At 31.1% G+C, this 20,210-nt stretch overlaps 3 protein-coding genes across 7 annotated transcripts in view; 1 reads left to right on the forward strand and 2 right to left on the reverse strand.

The window, feature by feature from the left end:
• The first annotated feature begins 423 nt into the window (after positions 1-423).
• On the forward strand, positions 424-9,722 carry LOC146538597 (uncharacterized). Of its 2 annotated transcripts, none has more exons than XM_085187434.1 (9): positions 424-642; positions 4,245-4,501; positions 4,883-5,121; positions 5,399-5,609; positions 5,843-6,051; positions 6,333-6,863; positions 7,676-8,176; positions 8,431-8,895; positions 9,141-9,722. In XM_085187434.1, the coding sequence occupies exons 1-9, from the start codon at positions 557-559 to the stop codon at positions 9,303-9,305; spliced, it is 2,664 nt and encodes an 887-aa protein (XP_085043560.1). In that variant the 5' UTR covers positions 424-556; the 3' UTR covers positions 9,306-9,722. The 2 variants fall into 2 exon arrangements, with proteins under 2 accessions (XP_085043560.1, XP_085043561.1); XM_085187435.1 differs by lacking the exon at positions 424-642 and adding an exon at positions 2,615-2,754.
• Positions 9,723-10,353: 631 nt separating this feature from the next.
• Positions 10,354-12,026, reverse strand: LOC146538598 (uncharacterized). Its single transcript, XM_085187073.1, has 3 exons — positions 11,988-12,026; positions 11,398-11,842; positions 10,354-10,670 (listed from the first exon to the last, which is right to left on the reverse strand). Exons 1-3 carry the CDS (start codon positions 12,024-12,026, stop codon positions 10,477-10,479), a joined length of 678 nt encoding a protein of 225 aa, XP_085043199.1. The 3' UTR covers positions 10,354-10,476.
• Positions 12,027-14,609: 2,583 nt separating this feature from the next.
• The window catches only part of Invadolysin (leishmanolysin-like peptidase, invadolysin), a 50,138-nt gene continuing 44,537 nt past the window's right edge, over positions 14,610-20,210 (reverse strand). For all 4 annotated transcript variants that reach the window (XM_085187444.1, XM_085187441.1, XM_085187442.1 and 1 more), the window contains 5 exons: positions 19,739-19,898; positions 19,326-19,420; positions 17,705-17,776; positions 17,305-17,436; positions 14,610-17,100 (listed from right to left, as the gene is read on the reverse strand). In XM_085187444.1, coding sequence (XP_085043570.1) covers positions 16,930-17,100; positions 17,305-17,436; positions 17,705-17,776; positions 19,326-19,420; positions 19,739-19,898 — 630 coding nt within the window. In that variant the 3' untranslated portion in view covers positions 14,610-16,929. The remainder of the gene's footprint in view (positions 17,101-17,304; positions 17,437-17,704; positions 17,777-19,325; positions 19,421-19,738; positions 19,899-20,210) is intronic.

The raw sequence follows: 20,210 nt of genomic DNA on the forward strand, positions 1-20,210 counted from the left end.
AATTCATATTTATAAGTTCTTACAAAATTTTTATAAGTTTTACTTCCTGTTGACGTTCAATCCTAAAATTGGTACGAAACTCTCAGTGTGAGCATCCGACTCGCGCTTGACCGATTTCTTTTTCTGTCTCCTAAAAATTTGCTTTATCTTTTAACAAGTTCACACTCGAAAACTATAAGTCTCTTCCTAAATTATTTTTCCGAATCACTTAATAACAATACTTCAAACGTCCTTGCGATGCGACTCCTAAGAAAAAAATGTATAAAGTGTTTATTAAAAAATGTAATCACAATATAAATATTATACCAAACTATAAAATGTTAACATACATTTAGATTTAAAATTTATATGAAATAATAACTATTAAGGAATAATTAAATAAGGAAATATATTTTTATGGCAACATTCAACTTTTGCTAGTGTTGGGGATTATTGGAAATATTATAACATTTGCTTGTTTGACAATATTAAGTTCAGTTTCAGTTGAGCTTCCCATTAATAAATTAATTAAATTTGACTTGTGTAAAAAGTTATAGAGCCTTGGAAAAAACTTAAAATGGATACTTTATTGTTATTGTTAGAATACATTGGCTTAATGATACTTATATTTGTATTGTATATTCTTACTAGGAAGACTGAATCGTAAGTTTATTTTTTAGTTATTTTAAATATTAACAACATGTATAGCAGGGTAGGCATCGGGAACCTAGTGTCAAGACTCTCCATTTTTCACGCCCCGGCGAAGACCTTACTTCTTGAGTACTGGATAGCAATGCCGTGCTTTATCTTGTTACCAGAACGAAGAAATGAAACTTATTCATTGTCTGAATGAGAATCGAACCTACAACCGTCGTACACAAACAGTTTTGTATAATTTATTTTAATAGTACAGCTAGCAATAAAAAAAATTACTGAGTTATACTGGAACATTAACGGACACTAGTACTAGCTCACAGTTGCTTGTCTTATTTTTCTTCAGTTTCATACTTTATGCTAGGGAAGCTGTATACAGGGGAACCTGTTGTCACAATACTTACATTGCATATTGAATATCAGAACAAGTGCTGTATATTGTTGATCAGATTCATAAAAATAATTAGTCACCCATAATGTGGATGGATTATGAACTTGAACTTGCAAAGATTTATATAGAAAAATTGACCTATTACAACCTTATCAGGTATTTATTACATATAAATTAAGATCAGACTTACCAGTGCATATATATGAGTATTTGTACATCAATTAGCACTGACTCTTAATAGTCTTAACTAATTAATTAACTTAAAATATACTACTACTAATTTGACTTTTTCAAAGAATATTTTGAACATAATAAAAACACCATAACAATGAGATCTTGAAATATAGCATTATTAAAATAACATCATAGATGATCAAATTTTTAAAGAACTATTGCCGGATTCTTAGTGTTTTTTAATATAGTGAAAGCTCTGGTGTCTATGATGCGGTATTCGTGACCACAAATAATGACAAATATATATTTTTTTGCTTTACTATATATCCTGCACAAAGCACGGTAGGCAGAGGAACCTGGGAACCTAAGGTTTAAGACACTGTCCCCATTAAGACAATTCTGTTTCCTACTTTCTGCTGAATTCTGGAGGGATTGGTGATGATGATAACTTTTTGAAATTAAATTTTTGTATTTTTTTAAATTTATTGTTGTGTGTGTTTATGTAAAGTTAGAATAAACATTCATGCTATTATTTAGCCCTGTAATTTTTTTTTATTAATATGAATAATTGTAGAGTCTTCATTAATCTTAACTTAATTATTCCTTAACATGAAATAACACTATAAGCTGTCACTGAACATTGTGTTAACAATGGTATCAAGGACAAAGCGCGGCGTTAAGTTCCGCTACTCAATTAGCAATGTCTCAAAAATTGGGTGATTGGACAAAAAAAAAATTTTTTTAATACTTGGTATGCTCTGCCGTCCTACTATAAATGCAATGCAGCATGATTTAATTTTAACTTCTTGAATGAATCAAAACTTATCTAGGCTGTATGTTGGTCTGTCCCACTTAAAAACTATAAACTTTTGTTAGTCAAACAAATTAACACATTCTCAATTTTCGAGCATCAACAAGCTACTATTGGGTGGAGTTCACTAAAGATTTTCATAATCTCTTGTCGATTATATCTCGATTTTAATCGTTTTATTCAATCTATATTCGTTTCTATTACAATAAAATAGAATTGCAGTTGCCAAGATCATTTGTATTGAGATTCTTTGAGTATTGTTTATTCTATAATAGTAATGTTCGTCTAGTATTCTTTGTTATATAATCCAAAATATAATTTGTAACTTTCACGACAAAACACTACGTCGTTGTTATAGCTACAACACCCACTTGTCGTGTGTCGAACTGAAGTGAGCTGTAGATTCCTGTGCAGAGTTTATTTTAGGATTTTTCTTACTTTTAATTATTTCTTTTCCTAGCGCGAGTATTTAATGCGCAAACGTTTAGAAACGCCTAACTTCAGGGCGACCGCGATTCGTCCACCTTACTGTAAAAAAAAAGGAGGGTAGATGTATCTTTTATTAATTATTTCTTATTTTAAGGACAAATGTCATTTGTCATTATGTATTTTTCATTTTATTAGAAATGAAACTAAAATAAAGTATGTTTGTCTTTTATAACAAGTGGATAATGTGATTTAATATACATCATTTAACGAATTTCATTTGTATTTGTTGAAATGAAATAGTAAAATAATATTGAATGTAAGTACCAAAAATACATTTCGTATATTTTGTTATGCTATTTTTTTCTTGAAATTAGTGAAAAAAAATGTCCTGTCTCAGTTTTTTCTTTAATTATTTATATTAAGAAAATACAAAATAGAGATGAAACAACATTGTGACCGCAGCGAGAAAATGAAAATCTATCTTCTATATATATAAAAGGACTTGTCCTCACTGACTGAGGTAAGACGCACGCACAGCCATAACCGCTGATGGTGGAAACGTGAAATTTGGACAGATGTTTCCTTTCGTAATTTGGACATCCACTAAGAAGGGATTTTGAAAAATTTTAACCCTAAAGGAGTGAAATGGGGGTTGAAAGTTTGTATGGAAAAAAAATTAAATCGGCACCGATTTTTATAAAATTTTAAATTTAGATATTTAAAAGTATTTAATTGAACACGTGTTTCATCGTTTCCTAGAATTCTCCCCCTAAGGGTGCAAATAAGGGGTTCAAAGTTTGTACGGAAAAATCTTTAAATCGCCACCAATTATTATAAAATTTGAATTTTAGACTCTTAGAATATTTCATTGAACACATGTTTCGTGGTTTATTAGAATTCACTCCTAAATAAGCAAGCGAAGCTGCGCGCGTCCGCTAGTATTAAATAATTAACTTCCCCGAGTGGTAATCGAATTGCTTGCCACTGCGCCACGATGGCTGACAAAAGGACTTGCAATAACAAGAGTTTCGTAACATTACGAGTGCTTATTCATCTTAGATAAAAAAAGTGATTAAAAAACATAATTTCTAATGACAATAATGATTATTAAATAATATCTAAACTATTAATATGCAAATAAATAATATAATTAGTTAAAAAAATAGTTATTTAAAAAAATATCATTTCAGTATATAAAGGCAAAGCTTGTAAATGTGTTTTAGTTATTTTTTATAATTGGCGATGATATGTTTGTATTTATTATATTTACAATGTACTAGCGACAGCCACCCGCGGCTTCGTCCGGTTAAACCGGAAATGTTTAAATAAGTTGTAACGTACGTGTTATTCTAGTGTATAAGCTATTTTACTATAAAGTTTAATCGTAATCTGTACAGTAACTTTTGTGTGAAAGTGGCACAAACATCTATCCTCCCAAACTTTTACGTTTATAATAATAATAACAATAGGTATATGTATATCAGAAGTAAGTACTTTTCCGATATCATTTTTTTAATAATTAGTTGAAGCTGTCGTGGCGTAGCGACCCAGCCCCCGACCCTAAACCCATTGACTGTTGGTTCAATTTCAATTAATAAAAGAATTAATTAAATTCATTGCCTCACTCTAGTAATAAGATGAAGAGCGGCGTTCAGCTCCGGCACTCAACACTCAAAATAACAAATATTGGGCGGTGCCTGTGGAACGGAGCGTCTTGACACTATGTTCCCACGCTTACGAAGCTAAAAAAGCAATAACTACTCGTATGTTATATGTTAATATGTATAATACTACACTTTATTGCAGAAACATGTCGTTGAATAGTCCAGGAGATGAAAAAAATGATTATTCCTACAACACAAATATTAATGCAACCTGTGGACCAAAACCTATAGAACACAATGAAGGGTACTTGAATTTTGACACAAACTTTGAAAAGTTCGACATCGTTTATGAAATCAACGGTGAAATATTCCGTGAGAATAATTATGAAGAAATCAATGATTTTTGTGAATTTAATGTCAATATTAATGATGCGACGTCTTTGGAGGAGCAGGAAACGGGTAAGTTTTTAATGAAAATACTGCTAGATAAACATTATATTCGACAGGTCGTGGCTGCTCTGAAGTAAGCTCAATATGTGACTAACGAGACGGTTGTGGGTTCGGTCTCCGCTCGAAGGAATTAATTATTATTCATTATTTTTTTTATTTTTTCGCTCTGGCACCAGGGCAAATGCTCAGGCCCGTCACTCAACACGCAATGCCTCGAATTCGGCGGAAAGTGAGGGACGGAGGTTAACACTGGTCCCCTCTGCCTACCCTGCTGTGTGCGGGATACAGCGTGAAAGTGATTTGGTCTATAAAAGCGTTTTCATTTTCCTTAGTATAGAATATCACTTTAAATATGTTATATGTCATATTACTTATTTATCTATATTTCAGATGAAATATTCTTAGATGTCCCAATCCAACAAGTAAAAAAAGGAATTTTAGTCGATTCTCGCATATTTCTCTCCCACAATCAATGGAATACTTTGATGTCAGTGGACGATCTCTCCTTCTGTCTGGTATGCGATGAGATTGTTCTATCAACAGTTGACCACGCCAGTGAGGAAGGCCACGTAGGAAACTTGCAAAAATACAAACCTCTTAAGAAATTTGACTACAGTATAACAAGGAAGGTAATACATGAATATGAAATACCTGAGTCAATACGATATAGTGCGAAATTTCTTTTGGAAAGTTCTTTTTACTTCTTATATTATAATTAATTGGCTAAACTACATATATATAAACTGTAGACTTCAGATTTTCTTGTGCCTTTTCAAAATCAAAAATAATTTCAGCAATTTTCATTTAGACAGAAAGTATTATATATTGAGACTAATAGAAGAAAAGATAATCATTCTATTGATAATATTGCATATATATTTATGTATAAATATTATATTTTTTCAGATCAATGCAAAATATCACTGTGCAGTTTGCAATGAAACATTTGAAACAAATAGTGATAAAGAACATTTTGATGGTGAAGCTCATAAAGACAACATGTTTAACGCGTTAAACCAACATCTACATTTAAATGTACATGAAAATAACGAAACTATTTCTAACGGGATTCATGTTGATGTTAACGGAACAAACGATAAGGACGACAGTAAAAATTGTGAGGGACTTTTTATATGTACGCTTTTTATATATATAGCCGTTTTATATTTTGGTAATAGTGCTATGCTTTTGTGATAAATAAACGATTTTTTTGCAAAAATTGATAATTTTTTTATCGAATATGTTGCTAAAAATATGTATTTACTTTAATTTACCGATTACCGATTATATATGCATTGCATAATTTCTCAAAAGAAAATTATAATTAAAACGTGTTTTTTTTTAATACAGCACAAGTTTTCGGAGACAACATTTCAAAACTTCCTTATAATTCTCTGAATATGATCATCATTCCATGGATTGATAAATTTTATTGTATGTCGTGCAAAATTGGTGACCATATTTCTATGAAAGAAAAGCATTGCATGGAGTGCGGACACGTGGAGAACTTGATGAAGTGTCGTGTTGTTGAAGAGTACGATCGTGTCTTGATCAGACAGGTAAGCTATTTATTTCCTTTTTTTATCTAAAAGTCATTTTTAATTGTGAATTATTAAGAAATCAATCAATATCGAACTTCATAAGATATGAATCCGAAGTAAACTGAAAAGAATTTATATTTAAGTCTCACAACTTATGTCGGTGTTGTTGGTGGTATCAGAACGAGAAAATTATTATTAAATATTTCATTCCCTTGAATCGATCGAACCCATTACTTTACTGTGGCACGCTTGTGCATCTGCGCCACGATAGCCTCATATTTTACTTTATTTTCTTTTAGATTGATATGAAATACTATCACTGTGGCTGTTGTAATCTCTTAGTGCTAATATCTGACATCGAAGACCACATCGCTTACGTCCATGAAGATAAATCCAAAAACACAGACGACATGAGATCGGAAAAAAGTAACAAGATTCAAAATTCCAGTACAAATATTGATTCAATTAACGGTTTTAGAAATATAAAAAAATACAACGGTTCATATGAAAATAGTTCTGTCACTGAATCAAATGAGAACGGTTTTATAAATCAAAGTAAAATGAGTGTGTTAAGCTTGAAAGAGCTTGCTATTAACAATGTATCGCCAGGATATAGCGATATGACACTATACGAGTTTGGATTTAACTTTAGAATTTCTTTTATGGCGTACAATACTCTTATAAGAGATACTGCAAGCTTTTACTGCGCGTTATGTGACTTCAGTATTGTTGAGAAAGTTACATTACTTCATACGACAGATTTTAATCATTTAAGATCTTTAAGAGCGATACAATTTGATAAGCATTTTGGATATAATTTGATTAGAGTGGTAAGTTCTTTTTTATATTGTTTTTACCAAATATAAAAATAGTTATTTTTTTAATTCCGTTCCGTTAAAAAATATTGAAATGGCAATTCAACATCCACCTTTTAAATAGATCGTTTAATAAGACAAGGAAAATTTCAACAGACCTATAATTCTTAGCGATTGTATAATATTTAAAGCTTTTAATTATAATAAAAACCGTCGAGGCAGTCGTCGTCGTAATGGTACAGTGTCTATTCTTTGACTATAAGCATAGTGGTTGGGGGTTCGATTCCTACTCCGGTAAATGAATTGTTTTCATTTCCTCGCTTTAGTAACTTGGTGAAACGCAGAATTGAATTCAGCTATTCAATATATAATGTTTCAAAAAGTCGTCATTGCGTGGAGACCGGAGTTCCTTAGTGCTAGGTCCCATCTGCCTCCCCGTCGTCGGGGGGATACAGCGTGAAGTTAAAGAAAAAACTACGATCCTGAGATGACGTCTGAACAGAGTCTGAGTGTAACCGTGATGGTTGTAGATTCGCTCTCCTCCCTTTGGGGAAATGATTACATTTAAATTACTTCAATTCCTTCTACTGGTGACACAAAGCTTTGAGTTCTACAACACCCACGCTTTTAACGTTTATTTTACTTCTTTTAAATTGTATGAAGTGCGATAGCGAAATTGTATGAAGTTGAACTTAAATTTATGAAGTGAGGGTATATATTTAAAATACATTTTATGCCGTGGTTGGGCGGTTTGGTTGGTTGGGTCGAAACAATGGGAGAACCAAATACCAGGCAAGGATAAGAAAAAAATACAATTTTTTTTTCAGATACACCAAAGAGCTCATTGTTCAATCTGCAATATGCAATTCCACATATCCTCAGCATCGCATCATGTCACTACTCCAATACATCTGAGCTTACTAAAGCAAGCTATAAAGGTTATAACACCGGAAGTACCCACCATCACAGAAAACAATAATCTCCCAAAACAAATTGATTTAAATGCCACATTGCATCCGCCTAAAACGGATGCACAAGAAATCAAAATTGAATCTAATCAAAATATAGGATTATTACATGACATAAATGAATCACTAGAAAGTTATAATCATGAGTTTATTTATCTGAATTTTAAGAATACATTTTATAAAATAACTTTTAATTCCTATAATAGTTTGATTGTTATCGGCAATGGGGCAAGATATTGTTTTGTCTGTTCGGTAAAAGTAAATGATTGTTTACAAGAACACATAGAGAGTGTGGCTCATACAAAATGTATGAAGAAATGCAAATTTATAGATAAATATAATAAGCATGTTTTGAGACAGGTGAGGTTTTAAAAAAAATCTTTGAAGTATATTTACTTTAAATTGACCTTTTTATATTTGAAATATATTAATTTAAATTTTGTAGATGATATTAACATATTTTACACTTAGACATAGGTTCCGTTAATTTTTCGTGTAATTGAAAAAAGTATTTAACTAAGTATACAATTATAATTATCTTAATTATCGTGTAAAATAAAATACTACTTTCGCTTAAGAAAATTCTATTAATTTCTACTTTTTATATATTTCAGATGTTTCTCACCTATCATTGCTGTACCTGCAATCTAATATTTACAAAGAAACACCTCACATCTCACCTTTCTTGGCCGTTAGAACATATAAAAACAAACAAAACGATAAGAAAAAACGATTTAAAATCCGGCATCAAAGTGATTCACGCTAAAACTCAAAACGAGCAAATGTTTCCTGAACTGCAAGAACCCCAAATTAAAATAATTCATCATATCAAGATTAAGCCCAAATCGAGTAGTTGCATCAAGAAAGAAAGTAAAATTGTAATAGTTTGCTCAAAAGTATTCAAAATTAGTTGGGATTCATGGCACGGTCTTGCAATAAATGGAAATTTAGTTTTTTGTAATCTCTGTAATAGGAATCTGAAGGAATACGAACTGAATTCTCATATTGATGACGAATGCCATTCCGGTGTTTTGGAAAAAACTTTCGACAAACAGTTTTATCCCAATCTTGTTAGATATGTAAGTATATTTGTATTTTTAATAAACACATAACATTATGAAATGACGCACAAAATCCGATTTTCTTCATATATTCGATTATCCGGATTTTCGATTGCTATTTAAATGCCTAAAGACAGCTATTTGTCCGGTTAATCGGGTTTTAATGTGCGCTGGAACCCATGACGATTAATAATTTCATGTCATTATATAAGAATATTCAAAAACTTTTCCTAAAACAATAAGAACATTTTTTTCCATTTCAGGTAAACAACAAAATGGCGAACTGTGTTATATGTAATTTATTTATTTGTAATAAAAATCATATAATCTTAGAACATCTAAATGGGAAAAAACATTTAGTTAACTACAACAATATAATTGTTAATAATGACACTAATTATTGTAATGAAAGCGTTTTATATCTATGACATTTAGAATAAAGAAATAGATAAAGATAAAAAAAATAGGATAAGGATAGAAAATAGAAAAATAAAATAAAGATGGAATTAGGATATAAATAAATGATTTGAGGCGATGCTTGTGAAGAGAGCTTGTGTAAGAAATAACGACTATTCTAGAGATTTTTTTGATAAGTGAATAGATATTTTATATTTTTCTATTGATTAATTTGTTATTAAAAATTAATAAATTATTTTTTATATTGTGACGTCATTTATTTGATATATTATTTTTAATTATTAAGTTATTTCTTTCTTATGTTCTATTCTTCTTTACTTTCTTATACTTTTTATTTGCATAATATTTAATTTTAAATTTTAATTTAATATTATTCCGAGATTTGTTTTTTATTGATTATTTTATAATAATAAAGACTTTATATTGTATTACTGTGTTGTTTGTTTATCCATAATTTTTCTGTAGTTTCACACTGTATCCGATATTGCAGAGTAAGCATAGTTAAGACACTGTTCCTTAAATTTTTGAGACATTTCGTTTTACCAGAGCAAGAATATGAAAATAATTTATTGTCCTGAGTGGGCATCGAATCTACTACCTTCGCGTTTACAGTCAGGCGTTGTGCCTATATAAGAATATGAATAGAATTAACAAGTGTATGCCTGTATGCATGTGCACATAAGTGCATCAAATTATATATTACTAGCGGCCCGCTCGCGGTTTCACCCGCGTGAACTATGTTATTATTAATATCTGTCTCCATGGCTACGTCCTAGTGACGTCTATGCAAAATTTGGGACTCCTAACATTTGTAGTAACGAAGTTTCATACAAACTTTCAACCCCAAAAACGACCCCTTAGAAGTCGAATATTGCAAATTCCCGTCTTAGCGAGCACCTACGTCCTATAAGTAACTCCTATGCAAAATTTGAGATTCCTAGCACATGCAGTTTCTGAGATTTCGTGATGAGTGAGTGACCTTTCGATTTTATATATATAGATTATTTTTATTTCTTATTTTTTACCAATTTTTTAGTTTCAAGCTGTATCAAGGCAGAGGGAACCTGGGAACCCATTATTAAGTCACTCCGTTTTTCACTGAATTCGCGTGTTTATATAATGAATAAATATACAAACTTTTCATTTTATTATACATTTCTTTTATTCAAATTATACAATTTATCAATTTTTAATATCACTGATCTCGTGTTTGATAGCCCGGTATATGACAGCGGCGTTATCGACCAGCTTATCAACAAATTTCTTAAAGCGTTTGGAAGCAAGAGTCTCTTTAAATGATTTTAAAATAGATTTTGTATCGATTTCGTACATCATGGACGGCTTTTCGTTGTTCCTGAAGGTTATTATTTCTGGCTCTGGAAAGGTTTTGCTGTTTAGAAATTAAGGTATTACGGGTTCGATTTCTAATTCTTATTATAATTTAATAGTTAAAAGAATGATTCTTTTGAAATACTATGTATAAGATTCAGTGTTTTGGTGGTGTACACAAAAGAGATGAATGGAGTACCTACAACTTGATCGACTTACTATCGGAATTTTTCGCCGCTTTTTTTGTTGAGTGGACTGTGAGTGATACTTATATCCATAATTAAATTTAATCCAAAAATCTTTTTGATACTAAAATTTCAATATAGTAGGGTTTTTTAAAGTAAGCAGCTCCTCGGTTTTTCCGTGTAGTCAGACAGGGCAGAGAGAGGAAAGCTCTTGTTTGGTACGTACTACACTTTCCACCGAATTTTCGAGACAATGCGTGCTGATTGGCGGACCTCAACGCCGTGTCTATCTACTAGAGCGAGGAAATGAAACGAATCCACGACCATCGCCTTTACATCTGATGCTGTGCCTGGTCTGGGAATCTACTGTTGAGACACTTCGTTCGGATTAAGACATTTCCGCTTCCCGCTTTCCGCCGAAATCTCAAGACATTGCGTGTTGACTGGTGGAACTCAAAATCGCGCTTGCATCGTTGAAAATATTGTATTCCCCCGAATGGGAATCGAACCCATATCTATTGCTTTTACAGTTGCACGCTTATGCCCCTGCGCCATGTCGTTCTCAACTGTGTAAATTTATTTTACTTACTTATATTAAATTTCTGCAATTGCATTTTATAATACGGTAAATTCTTTTTTCCGGGCGATTTAAAATAACTTAAAAGTTTCACAATTAAATGCTCCAATTTGTGATGTTTCCCGTTATTTTGCAAGCGGCCATATTGCTTTCGACCATCTTGTTTCAGTCCGCCATTTTGTTCATCCGTTTTTATGGCGAAGACTATGCTTTCTAATTCCTTGTCGTCAGCATTATTTCTAATAGTGAATTGATTGAAATTTTTAAATTGTTTTCTGGCCGTGTCGGCGATTTCTTCGAATTTCTTCGGTGGTACCACTTTGTGGATCAGAGCGTCGAGGTTGGATTTATTTTGGTCCTTTCTTACTTGGACCAGAACATAGCTTTGGACGGCCAATGTACCTGTTAAATATTTTATGATATGAGGATTCTTTAAAATTTTTTTATTGAAACTTTCCTACAGGAAAAACAAATATATTGTAGGTATAGTTTTAAACATATTTTTTTATATATTATGGTTTTAAACATATTTCCTTTTAGATTGTCTTGTTGTGTTAAGTTAACTAACGTAACTGTAACAATCGTTTCAATAAACACTTTACGTTGTAATTTTGAGAAACATCCCACAGTTTAACCCGCATTTAGGACCTAGTCAGGATACTCCGTCGCACTATGGACAATGGTAGAACAACGGCAGATCAAAAGTCATTTTTTCAAAGTCGTCCCTGACGCACAATTTTTTTTTAATTAATAGTATAAGAGTGGAACTTTAATGTTATGAATTATTTTGTCGTGAATTACATTTGGAATATATATTTATTCATCGTCAAAAATTGTCATTCGTGAGAATGTCTATTTCAGGTTGTTCACTTTGATACTTTAAACATAATTTCCTTAAAAAAATGTGCAAGTAGGTATAAAGTGTTATATATTTTTGAAGAGCCCATAGTATGTAGATTTTAAAACAATTATTATATTGTGGATATCGTGACTATATTTTTATAAAAAATATTAACAATAAGTGAAGAGAAAAAAGGTACGTGTTTAAAGTTCATCGAGACTTAACAGTTACCGACGTCTCCCGACGCGTTATATTTGATATTGTTTTATAGTCCAGATATTCATAAATAACATTTATCAAAAATTAGCTGCAGAGACCTGCAGACTGAGAAGTTATCACGAAAACTGCGATACAAGTCAGGGGACACGAAAACTCTATCTATTGTAGTTTCTAATGTTTTACTATTTAATTGATTAGATTGTAGTAAATTTCCATTAAATTATTGTTATTTATTGATAAAAGGACGTTTTATCTTCATTTTGCACACTTTTTGCACAATCATTTATTCACACTACCCTCATTTATGAAATTATATGAAGAGTGAATTAATTCCAAAAAACTATTACAAATTAGTAATAAAATTACTAACAGACGTTTGATTATTAAGTGTTTTCACAAAATTTCAAAATGACGAATACTTTTAGTGTTCCAAGCGTGAATTATTACCCCCATACATTGAAGTTGCAGGGTTTACGTTCAATAGGAGAAGAATTAGCACCTCTATAAATTATTTGAGGTTCCTGGTAAAAATTTTATTGATTGAAAAATTACTTATAGGTCCCGACTGTTCATCCTAATAAACTATTGGGCTTGTTAATTTCTTTTCAGATTTATGCAGTCGGGGTGTTTATTTTTTAATAAATATTTTTTTATTTTTCAAATTTTTGTTAGGATTCATTATGGTAATGACAATTATGATATACCTTTTTGAAATCCTCGTGTTAAGCTCTTCAATTTGATACCCATATTGTGGTATTCGAAACCAAAAATTTTTTTTTTTACTAAGTCAAATGGCGTCCCACAGCCGCCATGATTATTATTTTTTAACGTCACCTATCTAAGAACACTTGGGCTGCTAAAGCGAATATAACGATACCTCAATTATGTAAATCCGTTCAGCGGTTCTGGAGATACAAGGTAATAAAGAATATTGCATACATACATACGTACATACATACATACAAAATACGCACGAAAACCATAACTCTTCCTTAGCAGACGGGAATAATAATAAACTAATTTAATAAGACATTTTTACTATTATTACTTTAATTTTTACTATTATTTAATGAAAACTGTTCTTTTCATTATTTTTTATATATATATTCTCCAATAAAAGTATAATATCTGAACGTCACCTAACGCACTATTTCATACTTTATGCTTATGCAAAAATTCAATTGTTTATCTTAACAAATAAAAAAGTTATCGATTTTTGATCTGATACAGACCTCGATTTCCCATAGTGCGTCGCCTAAACTGCTAATAAGACTTGCCCCTTGAAGAGTCTGAACTATATCCACCCATTTATTATTTAATAATAAATTTATACATACCTATTATTATTAAGAAAAGGACTATCTCGAACGATTTCATTGTTTTAAATTATCATTTATAGTTTGAAAATATGTGATTAATCAATTTTATTATTCTTTAATTACAATTTTAAGGCATGGATAAGAGTTTTAATTATATTTTTTTCTATTAACTGAAATTAACAGTTTATTTAATGCATTTTTCGTTATCTTTACATAGTAAATTAGTTATGTAGTTGAAATTATGGCGTATGGCGATGGACATATTCCTCCGAGTGAGAATCAAACCCACAGGCGCGTTTACAGTCGCACGATTGTGACTACTACGCCACGACGGCCTCGCCTGTTAATATAATTTAACTTTGTTCAGTAGATTTAGATAAAAATTTGTTCATTAGATATTAATATTTTCATTTCTTCACTCTGGTATCGATGCACATATTTCAGCGGAAAATGGGGAACTGTCTTAATGGAAACGGAGTGTCTTATTCCAAGTTCTCAGGTTCCTTTTGCCTATCCTGCTATGTGCAGGATACACCGCGAAGCTAATAAAAAAATATTATAAAGTTGTAACTGTATAACATCTAATGAACACTTAATTGCTGACGGTTGCCCGTTAAAAGTTTGTGTATAAATCTTTTTTTGTTTGAAATATGTCCACGCATAAATCACTATTCATATATACATACAAGTGTATGGCGAAAAATGGAGAAATCAATCACTAGGAGAAAACAAATTAGACTCGACAGATCCTACAGACAACAGTTTTGTAAGACATAGCGTAATTTACTTTATAATGACGTTGTATTATAATTATAAATAAAAAAAATCTATTGACAAAAACACAATATATTTAAAATATATTTATTATAAATCAGTACAATAGCCATTTTTTCAATATTTCATTGTCATATTTCACGTTTTTAATATTGAAAAAGTATTTTTTGGATAAAACAATAAATAAAGCACCAGTACTTATTTACAATGAGAGACACATATTATCATTAAAAAAAATATAATTAGTTCATTTAAAATAAAAGTGGTACAGTTACAGTTTGATATTTAATTTAAAATATTTTTCGCAAAAATTTTCAAATAACTTTTTCCAAATTTTGAAATAAATATATACATATTCGTGTTTAAATGTTATAATAATTTTACCAATTAAAAAAACAATGCCATTTTGTAAAAAATTCAACAAAAGAATATTATAGATATAAAAGATATACAAAAAAGGAGTGCATCGGGATTTGAAGCCGCACTTATTTAAATAACACATTTCCTACAACTTCAATTTTAAACTTCAACTTTATTATTTCACAAACTAGCTACTTTCTATGTTGATATATTAATAATTTTATAACGAATATTATTTCATATTTCTTTACATCTCTATGAAATTTTACATCATTTTAACAACTTCAGTCATTTCTCAAGAAGGAGGGATAACGAGACAATCTGTTCTTCATTTTTCACTATAATATTTTGTTTGACATTGCAGTTAAAAAAAATTGTGTGAAAGGATTTTAAGTTAAAATTATATTTAATTTATTTTAATTTATTTAATTTTTATACGCAATTAATGCGTATAAAAATTGTGATAAAAGCTAAATGAAAACAAATCATACGTTTTACGTTTTCCCAGAATTTAGCAGGGAAGGCAACGGAACGGGAAGGCAAAAGGAACCTGGGAACCTAGTACTAATAGTCCGTTATCTACTTTAAACCATAACTAGAGATCATGCATGCATTGAGTAGCAGAACTCACCGCGATTTGTTGACCAGAGTGGGGAAATAGAAAATCCACCACAACCATTGTGTTTACAGTCAGATGTAGTCCAACAGCGACAAGATTACTTCTAACTTTTGTAACTTAAAAATCATTAAGAAATTTTATAGTAAGAATCATCTTTATTTATGTAAGTGCAGTTTCAAATCTCATTTCAAAATATGTATACGTTGTTTTAAATTTACAGTATATTAAAGCATAAGAATTAACCAGTTTAACCATTCATAAAATAAAAAATAAGCTACATTATAACTAAAAGACGGACTAACAGAAACAATGACATGAAAAACATATTTTAGATTTTGTTTAGGGACGAATTAATTTGGAACTAAAATTTAAGATCAATCATATTAAAATTAAAAAATGAGACGACCAATGCAAGTTTAAAATTATGAAAAAAAAAATAATTCTTTTCAGTTTCACGCTGAATCCCAAATGTAGGGTTAAGCAAAGGAAGTAAAGATATTCCGGCTTCCGTTAACTAAACTCAAGACATTGTTAAGTACTTGCAACTAGTAAGAAAACTAGTGACTCAACGCCGCACTTGTCTACCAGAACGGAGAACTGAAACACGCCGCTCCATTCTCTTTCGCTGATTTAATTATAATTATAATTTTTTATTATTATTTTTTAAATTATATAACGTGCTTTGATATCCTCATATTTTAAAGTCTTAAAAATAAAAGTAAGTACAGCCAAAACATATTGGAAGAATTTTACATATTTTAAATTACAATAATACTTAAGAATAAAATTTAAGAATAAATTAACATATGGCTTTCAGTTAAATTAAAACTTAAATAAATTTGACTAAAAAATCTTCACTGTTGCTCAACTTTTCGAATAACTGTATACAGTGTGACAACTTTTGAAAAAGTTTTAATTTTTTATGAAAAATTTTGCCAATTTTCACAATTTAAAAATTTATTGCACGATTTGATTTTTTTCAAAATTTGTTAATTATAAAAATATTATTATTTTGTTATTTAAGTATTGTTTTTAGATGTAACAGAAATCATTTTTATTTAATTTTATATATTTAGTATCAACAAGTCATAAGAAACATTAAAAGTTAAAACATAAAAGTAAAAATTGAGTTAAGTTTTATATAATTGAAATATTATTCGTTGATTAACTATTTTGAAAATATTTTAAGAAGTTAGTTAATTGTAGTGCAAATATATTAAAAATTAACCAAATAAAAAAATATAAATATTGACTACTTGATATATTGACTTGAACTTTCAAGTATATAAATCAAAAATAATTTAATATAAATCAAAATTAAAGTCAAATTTGCACAACACATTAAAAAAATGTCACAGATAAAACAAAGAAAATGTCAGTATAACTAGGCATTTAAATATACAGTCTTAGTTTTAATAATTTGATAAATAAAACGTACTTGACACATAAAACGTGCACAAAATGGCGGACATCAATAAGATGGCGGCGCTGTTTAAGGCGGGAGCATTACACGCTAATACATCATTTGGATATAAATTTGGTGGAGGAGCTTCTTCACCTACTTTGCAATATTCGTTTCGTGACTGAAAAAGAAATATGTATGTACTCGTATGTTTAGATAAAAATAGATTTGAATCGAACCTACAACCGTCGTGTTTACTGCGCCACGACAAGCTTATTGACAATTTATATATGAATTTTGACAAGTAAACATACATATTATTATTTTCAAAAAGCTAAATTCTACATAAACCCACATAAATACATATAAATACATATAAACTCACCACAAACTCTTCCCCACACAGCTCCCTGCAAGGCGGACACACTACGCCGCCGCGATGCAACCATCCCTTTTGTATGATACGCACTTGTAACACTTGTCCGGCAAAATAACAGGTGTAGGTGTAGTTACCTACCTGAAAACAAAAGAAATTTATTAACAAAGATATTTTGGAAATGAACTACAAAATAATAATAATATTTTAATCATGTAGTATACAGTTCTTATGATTATCGCGTTCAACCAGATTCTAATATATACATTAGAATCTACAAAAAAATTATAAAATGTGATATATATATATATATATATCACCGATTCATAAGAATTACATTCCATTTAATTTTTATACCATAACTTGAATTTGTTTTAAATCTGACTGGCCGACGTCATTCTTTACTTACTATAATATGTATTCGTCCACTTTCACATTTATATTTGTAGCAACCAGAGCCCCAGTGTTGCCATTCGCGAATCTGAAAATTATAAAATAAAAAATAAACTTCCCGCTATCAGCATATTGATAGCTAGAGGAAACCTGGTTTTAAGATACTCCATTTTCCTCCTATCAACAGAATTTGAGACATAGCATGTTGAGTTTCGCTACTATACCACAAAGTAAATCCCTTAGTACTTCAGTAAAATAAGTATGATTTACTTAGTACGACTTAAGCTTGACATTTGAATATGCTAGAATATAATAGAAATGGTGGTATGTTGAAAATAATTAAAATCAATCTAAGCTATGTATATTTAAGGTATCACACACAGTTTTGAGACCGGTCGTGGTCGTACACAAGAGCACAAGCATGCGACTGTAAGCGCGTGTTGTGGATTCGAAATATAAGAAATATTCATAAATACTCCTTTATAATGGAAATTGATGAACAGAGTGTCTTAACACTAGGCTCCCAGGTTCCCTCTGCCTACCCTGCTTGCCACTTTTGTGGCAAATATTAGCAAGTATTTATATTAGGTACAGTCATGCTAAATAATACAGGGTGAGTCATATTGAACTTTCCGATTTCAATAAGGTGTGTATTAAAAACAAAGCGACATGCAGTAAAAATTATTTTATTGTTTGAAAGCACATAACATGCAGTTTTAATTTAGTTGGTTTTAAAAATGATATCCTGTAAATGTCTACCTCCATTGACCACACACTGCTGAAGCCTTTCCCGGAAGTTGTCCATTACTCGTCGAGTCATATTCAGCGGAATAGCATTGATTTCTTCCGTGATTGCAGCCTTCAGTTCATCGATGGTTCGGGGACGATGCGTGTACACCTTTTCCTTCAGGTAACCCCAGAGAAAGAAATCGCAGGGGGTTAAATCAGGTGATCTCGGCGGCCACCCAACGTCACCTCGCAAAGAAATGAGATGACCGGGAAACATTTGTCGCAGGATTTCCATTGAACGCCTGGATGTATGGGCTGTAGCACCATCTTGTTGGAACCAGATGTTATCGTTGTCATGATTCTGCGTTAATTCCTCCAATTTCGGTTAAGTGAAATTTAAGGTCTCTATGCAGTATTCTGCGGACACTACTGAAAGATAATCCTAGTGAAGCGGCATGTTTCCGAACAGAACGCCGAGGGGATTGTTGAATTGAAGCCCGCACTCTATCCACGTTTTCCGCTGACGTTGACGTCCTAATTCGGCCTTGTGGTCTTGTTTTTAATGCTGATGATGTTGCTCTAAAATTTGATACCCAATTTCTGATTGTTGGTCCAGTGGGAATGGGATCACGTCGACCAATAGCAAAATGTAAACGGAACGCACGCTGTGTTGTGATCACGGAGCCGCCATTTTTAATAAACTCTTCAACTACGAACGCACGATGTTGTCCCGACCAAGCCATTGCTCACACTAAAACTGCATGTCATGGCGCGTCTAATGACACCATCCCCACCCTTCTACTCCTTCCCTTCTTCGTGCAACGTCCTTCCAAAACCGGAAAGTTCAATATGACTCACCCTGTATTTTATATGAAATAAACAATATTATATTAAAAAAATATTCTCACCTGTCTACAAGACTTCTGTTCCCAAACGCGATCGCTGTGATCGAAACACTTTGAATGTACTCCATAGTTCTCGAGTGCGAAATTTACTTCGCTTTCTGGAAAAGGAAATAATAAGAATCAATAATAAATAATAAATGAAATATTTACTTTAAATAAACCAATAAAAAAATAATGTAACAATGAAAAAAAAACTAACTCGATAACTAATAGAAACAAAAGCCTAATAGCAAAAGTAAACTTATTATTTTTTAATATATGTTTATTGCAGTTAAACTATAACATATTTCTGATAGTAAAGCTATTCAAAATGAAAATTTAAAAAATATATTTCGTAATGATTTAAAATATATTTATATTTTACGCCACTCAAAATCAAACCTACACTCTAATAAAAGAGAACAAACAAAACTTACTCGGCGTGTTCTCTTCGTAGGAACATCTACTTCCTCTAATGAGAACGTTCTTGTGTTTCCAAGTAAATTCTTGTAAATACGGACAATAATCCGCGAGTGAGACCGAGCCACCGTAGTGGGCCTCATCTCCCGGCGGGATATTGGGTAATTTATCGAAATGCTGCGAAAATAATACGGAGATAACGAGAAGATATACTTTAATTTAAATATCGACTTCACGCTGTATTCCGCAAACAGCAATGTAGGCAGAGAGGACCTAATGACAAGGCACTCTATTCTTCATTTTCCTGAATTGGACATGGCAATGTTACAACCGGCAGAACGGGGAATTGTACTAGTTTTCTTTCCTAAGTGAGGAATAACACTTAAAAATTGATAAAAAATGAAAAATAATTAATTAAAAAAAATCAAGTAAAATATGAGAATGAATGCGGAAAGACTAGTAACTAAGTTAGACCATGTCTCCTGGAAT

The sequence above is a fragment of the Heliconius melpomene genome, chromosome 6 (assembly GCF_056956725.1).
Source record: "Heliconius melpomene rosina isolate 202511_hmr_F chromosome 6, ASM5695672v1, whole genome shotgun sequence".
NCBI lineage: Eukaryota > Metazoa > Arthropoda > Insecta > Lepidoptera > Nymphalidae > Heliconius > Heliconius melpomene.

Coding starts and splice junctions, on each gene's coding strand:
- LOC146538597 (XM_085187434.1), top strand. CDS start 557: ATGGATACTTTATTGTTATTGTTAGAATACATTGGCTTAATGATACTT. Junction 6,864..7,675: donor GATATAATTTGATTAGAGTG/GTAAGTTCTTTT, acceptor TTTTTTTTTCAG/ATACACCAAAGAGCTCATTG. Junction 8,896..9,140: donor ATCCCAATCTTGTTAGATAT/GTAAGTATATTT, acceptor TTTCCATTTCAG/GTAAACAACAAAATGGCGAA.
- LOC146538598 (XM_085187073.1), bottom strand. CDS start 12,026: ATGCGGGTTAAACTGTGGGATGTTTCTCAAAATTACAAC. Junction 11,843..11,987: donor ATGTTTCTCAAAATTACAAC/GTAAAGTGTTTA, acceptor TTTTTCCTGTAG/GAAAGTTTCAATAAAAAAAT. Junction 10,671..11,397: donor ATTGCAGAAATTTAATATAA/GTAAGTAAAATA, acceptor AAACCTTTCCAG/AGCCAGAAATAATAACCTTC.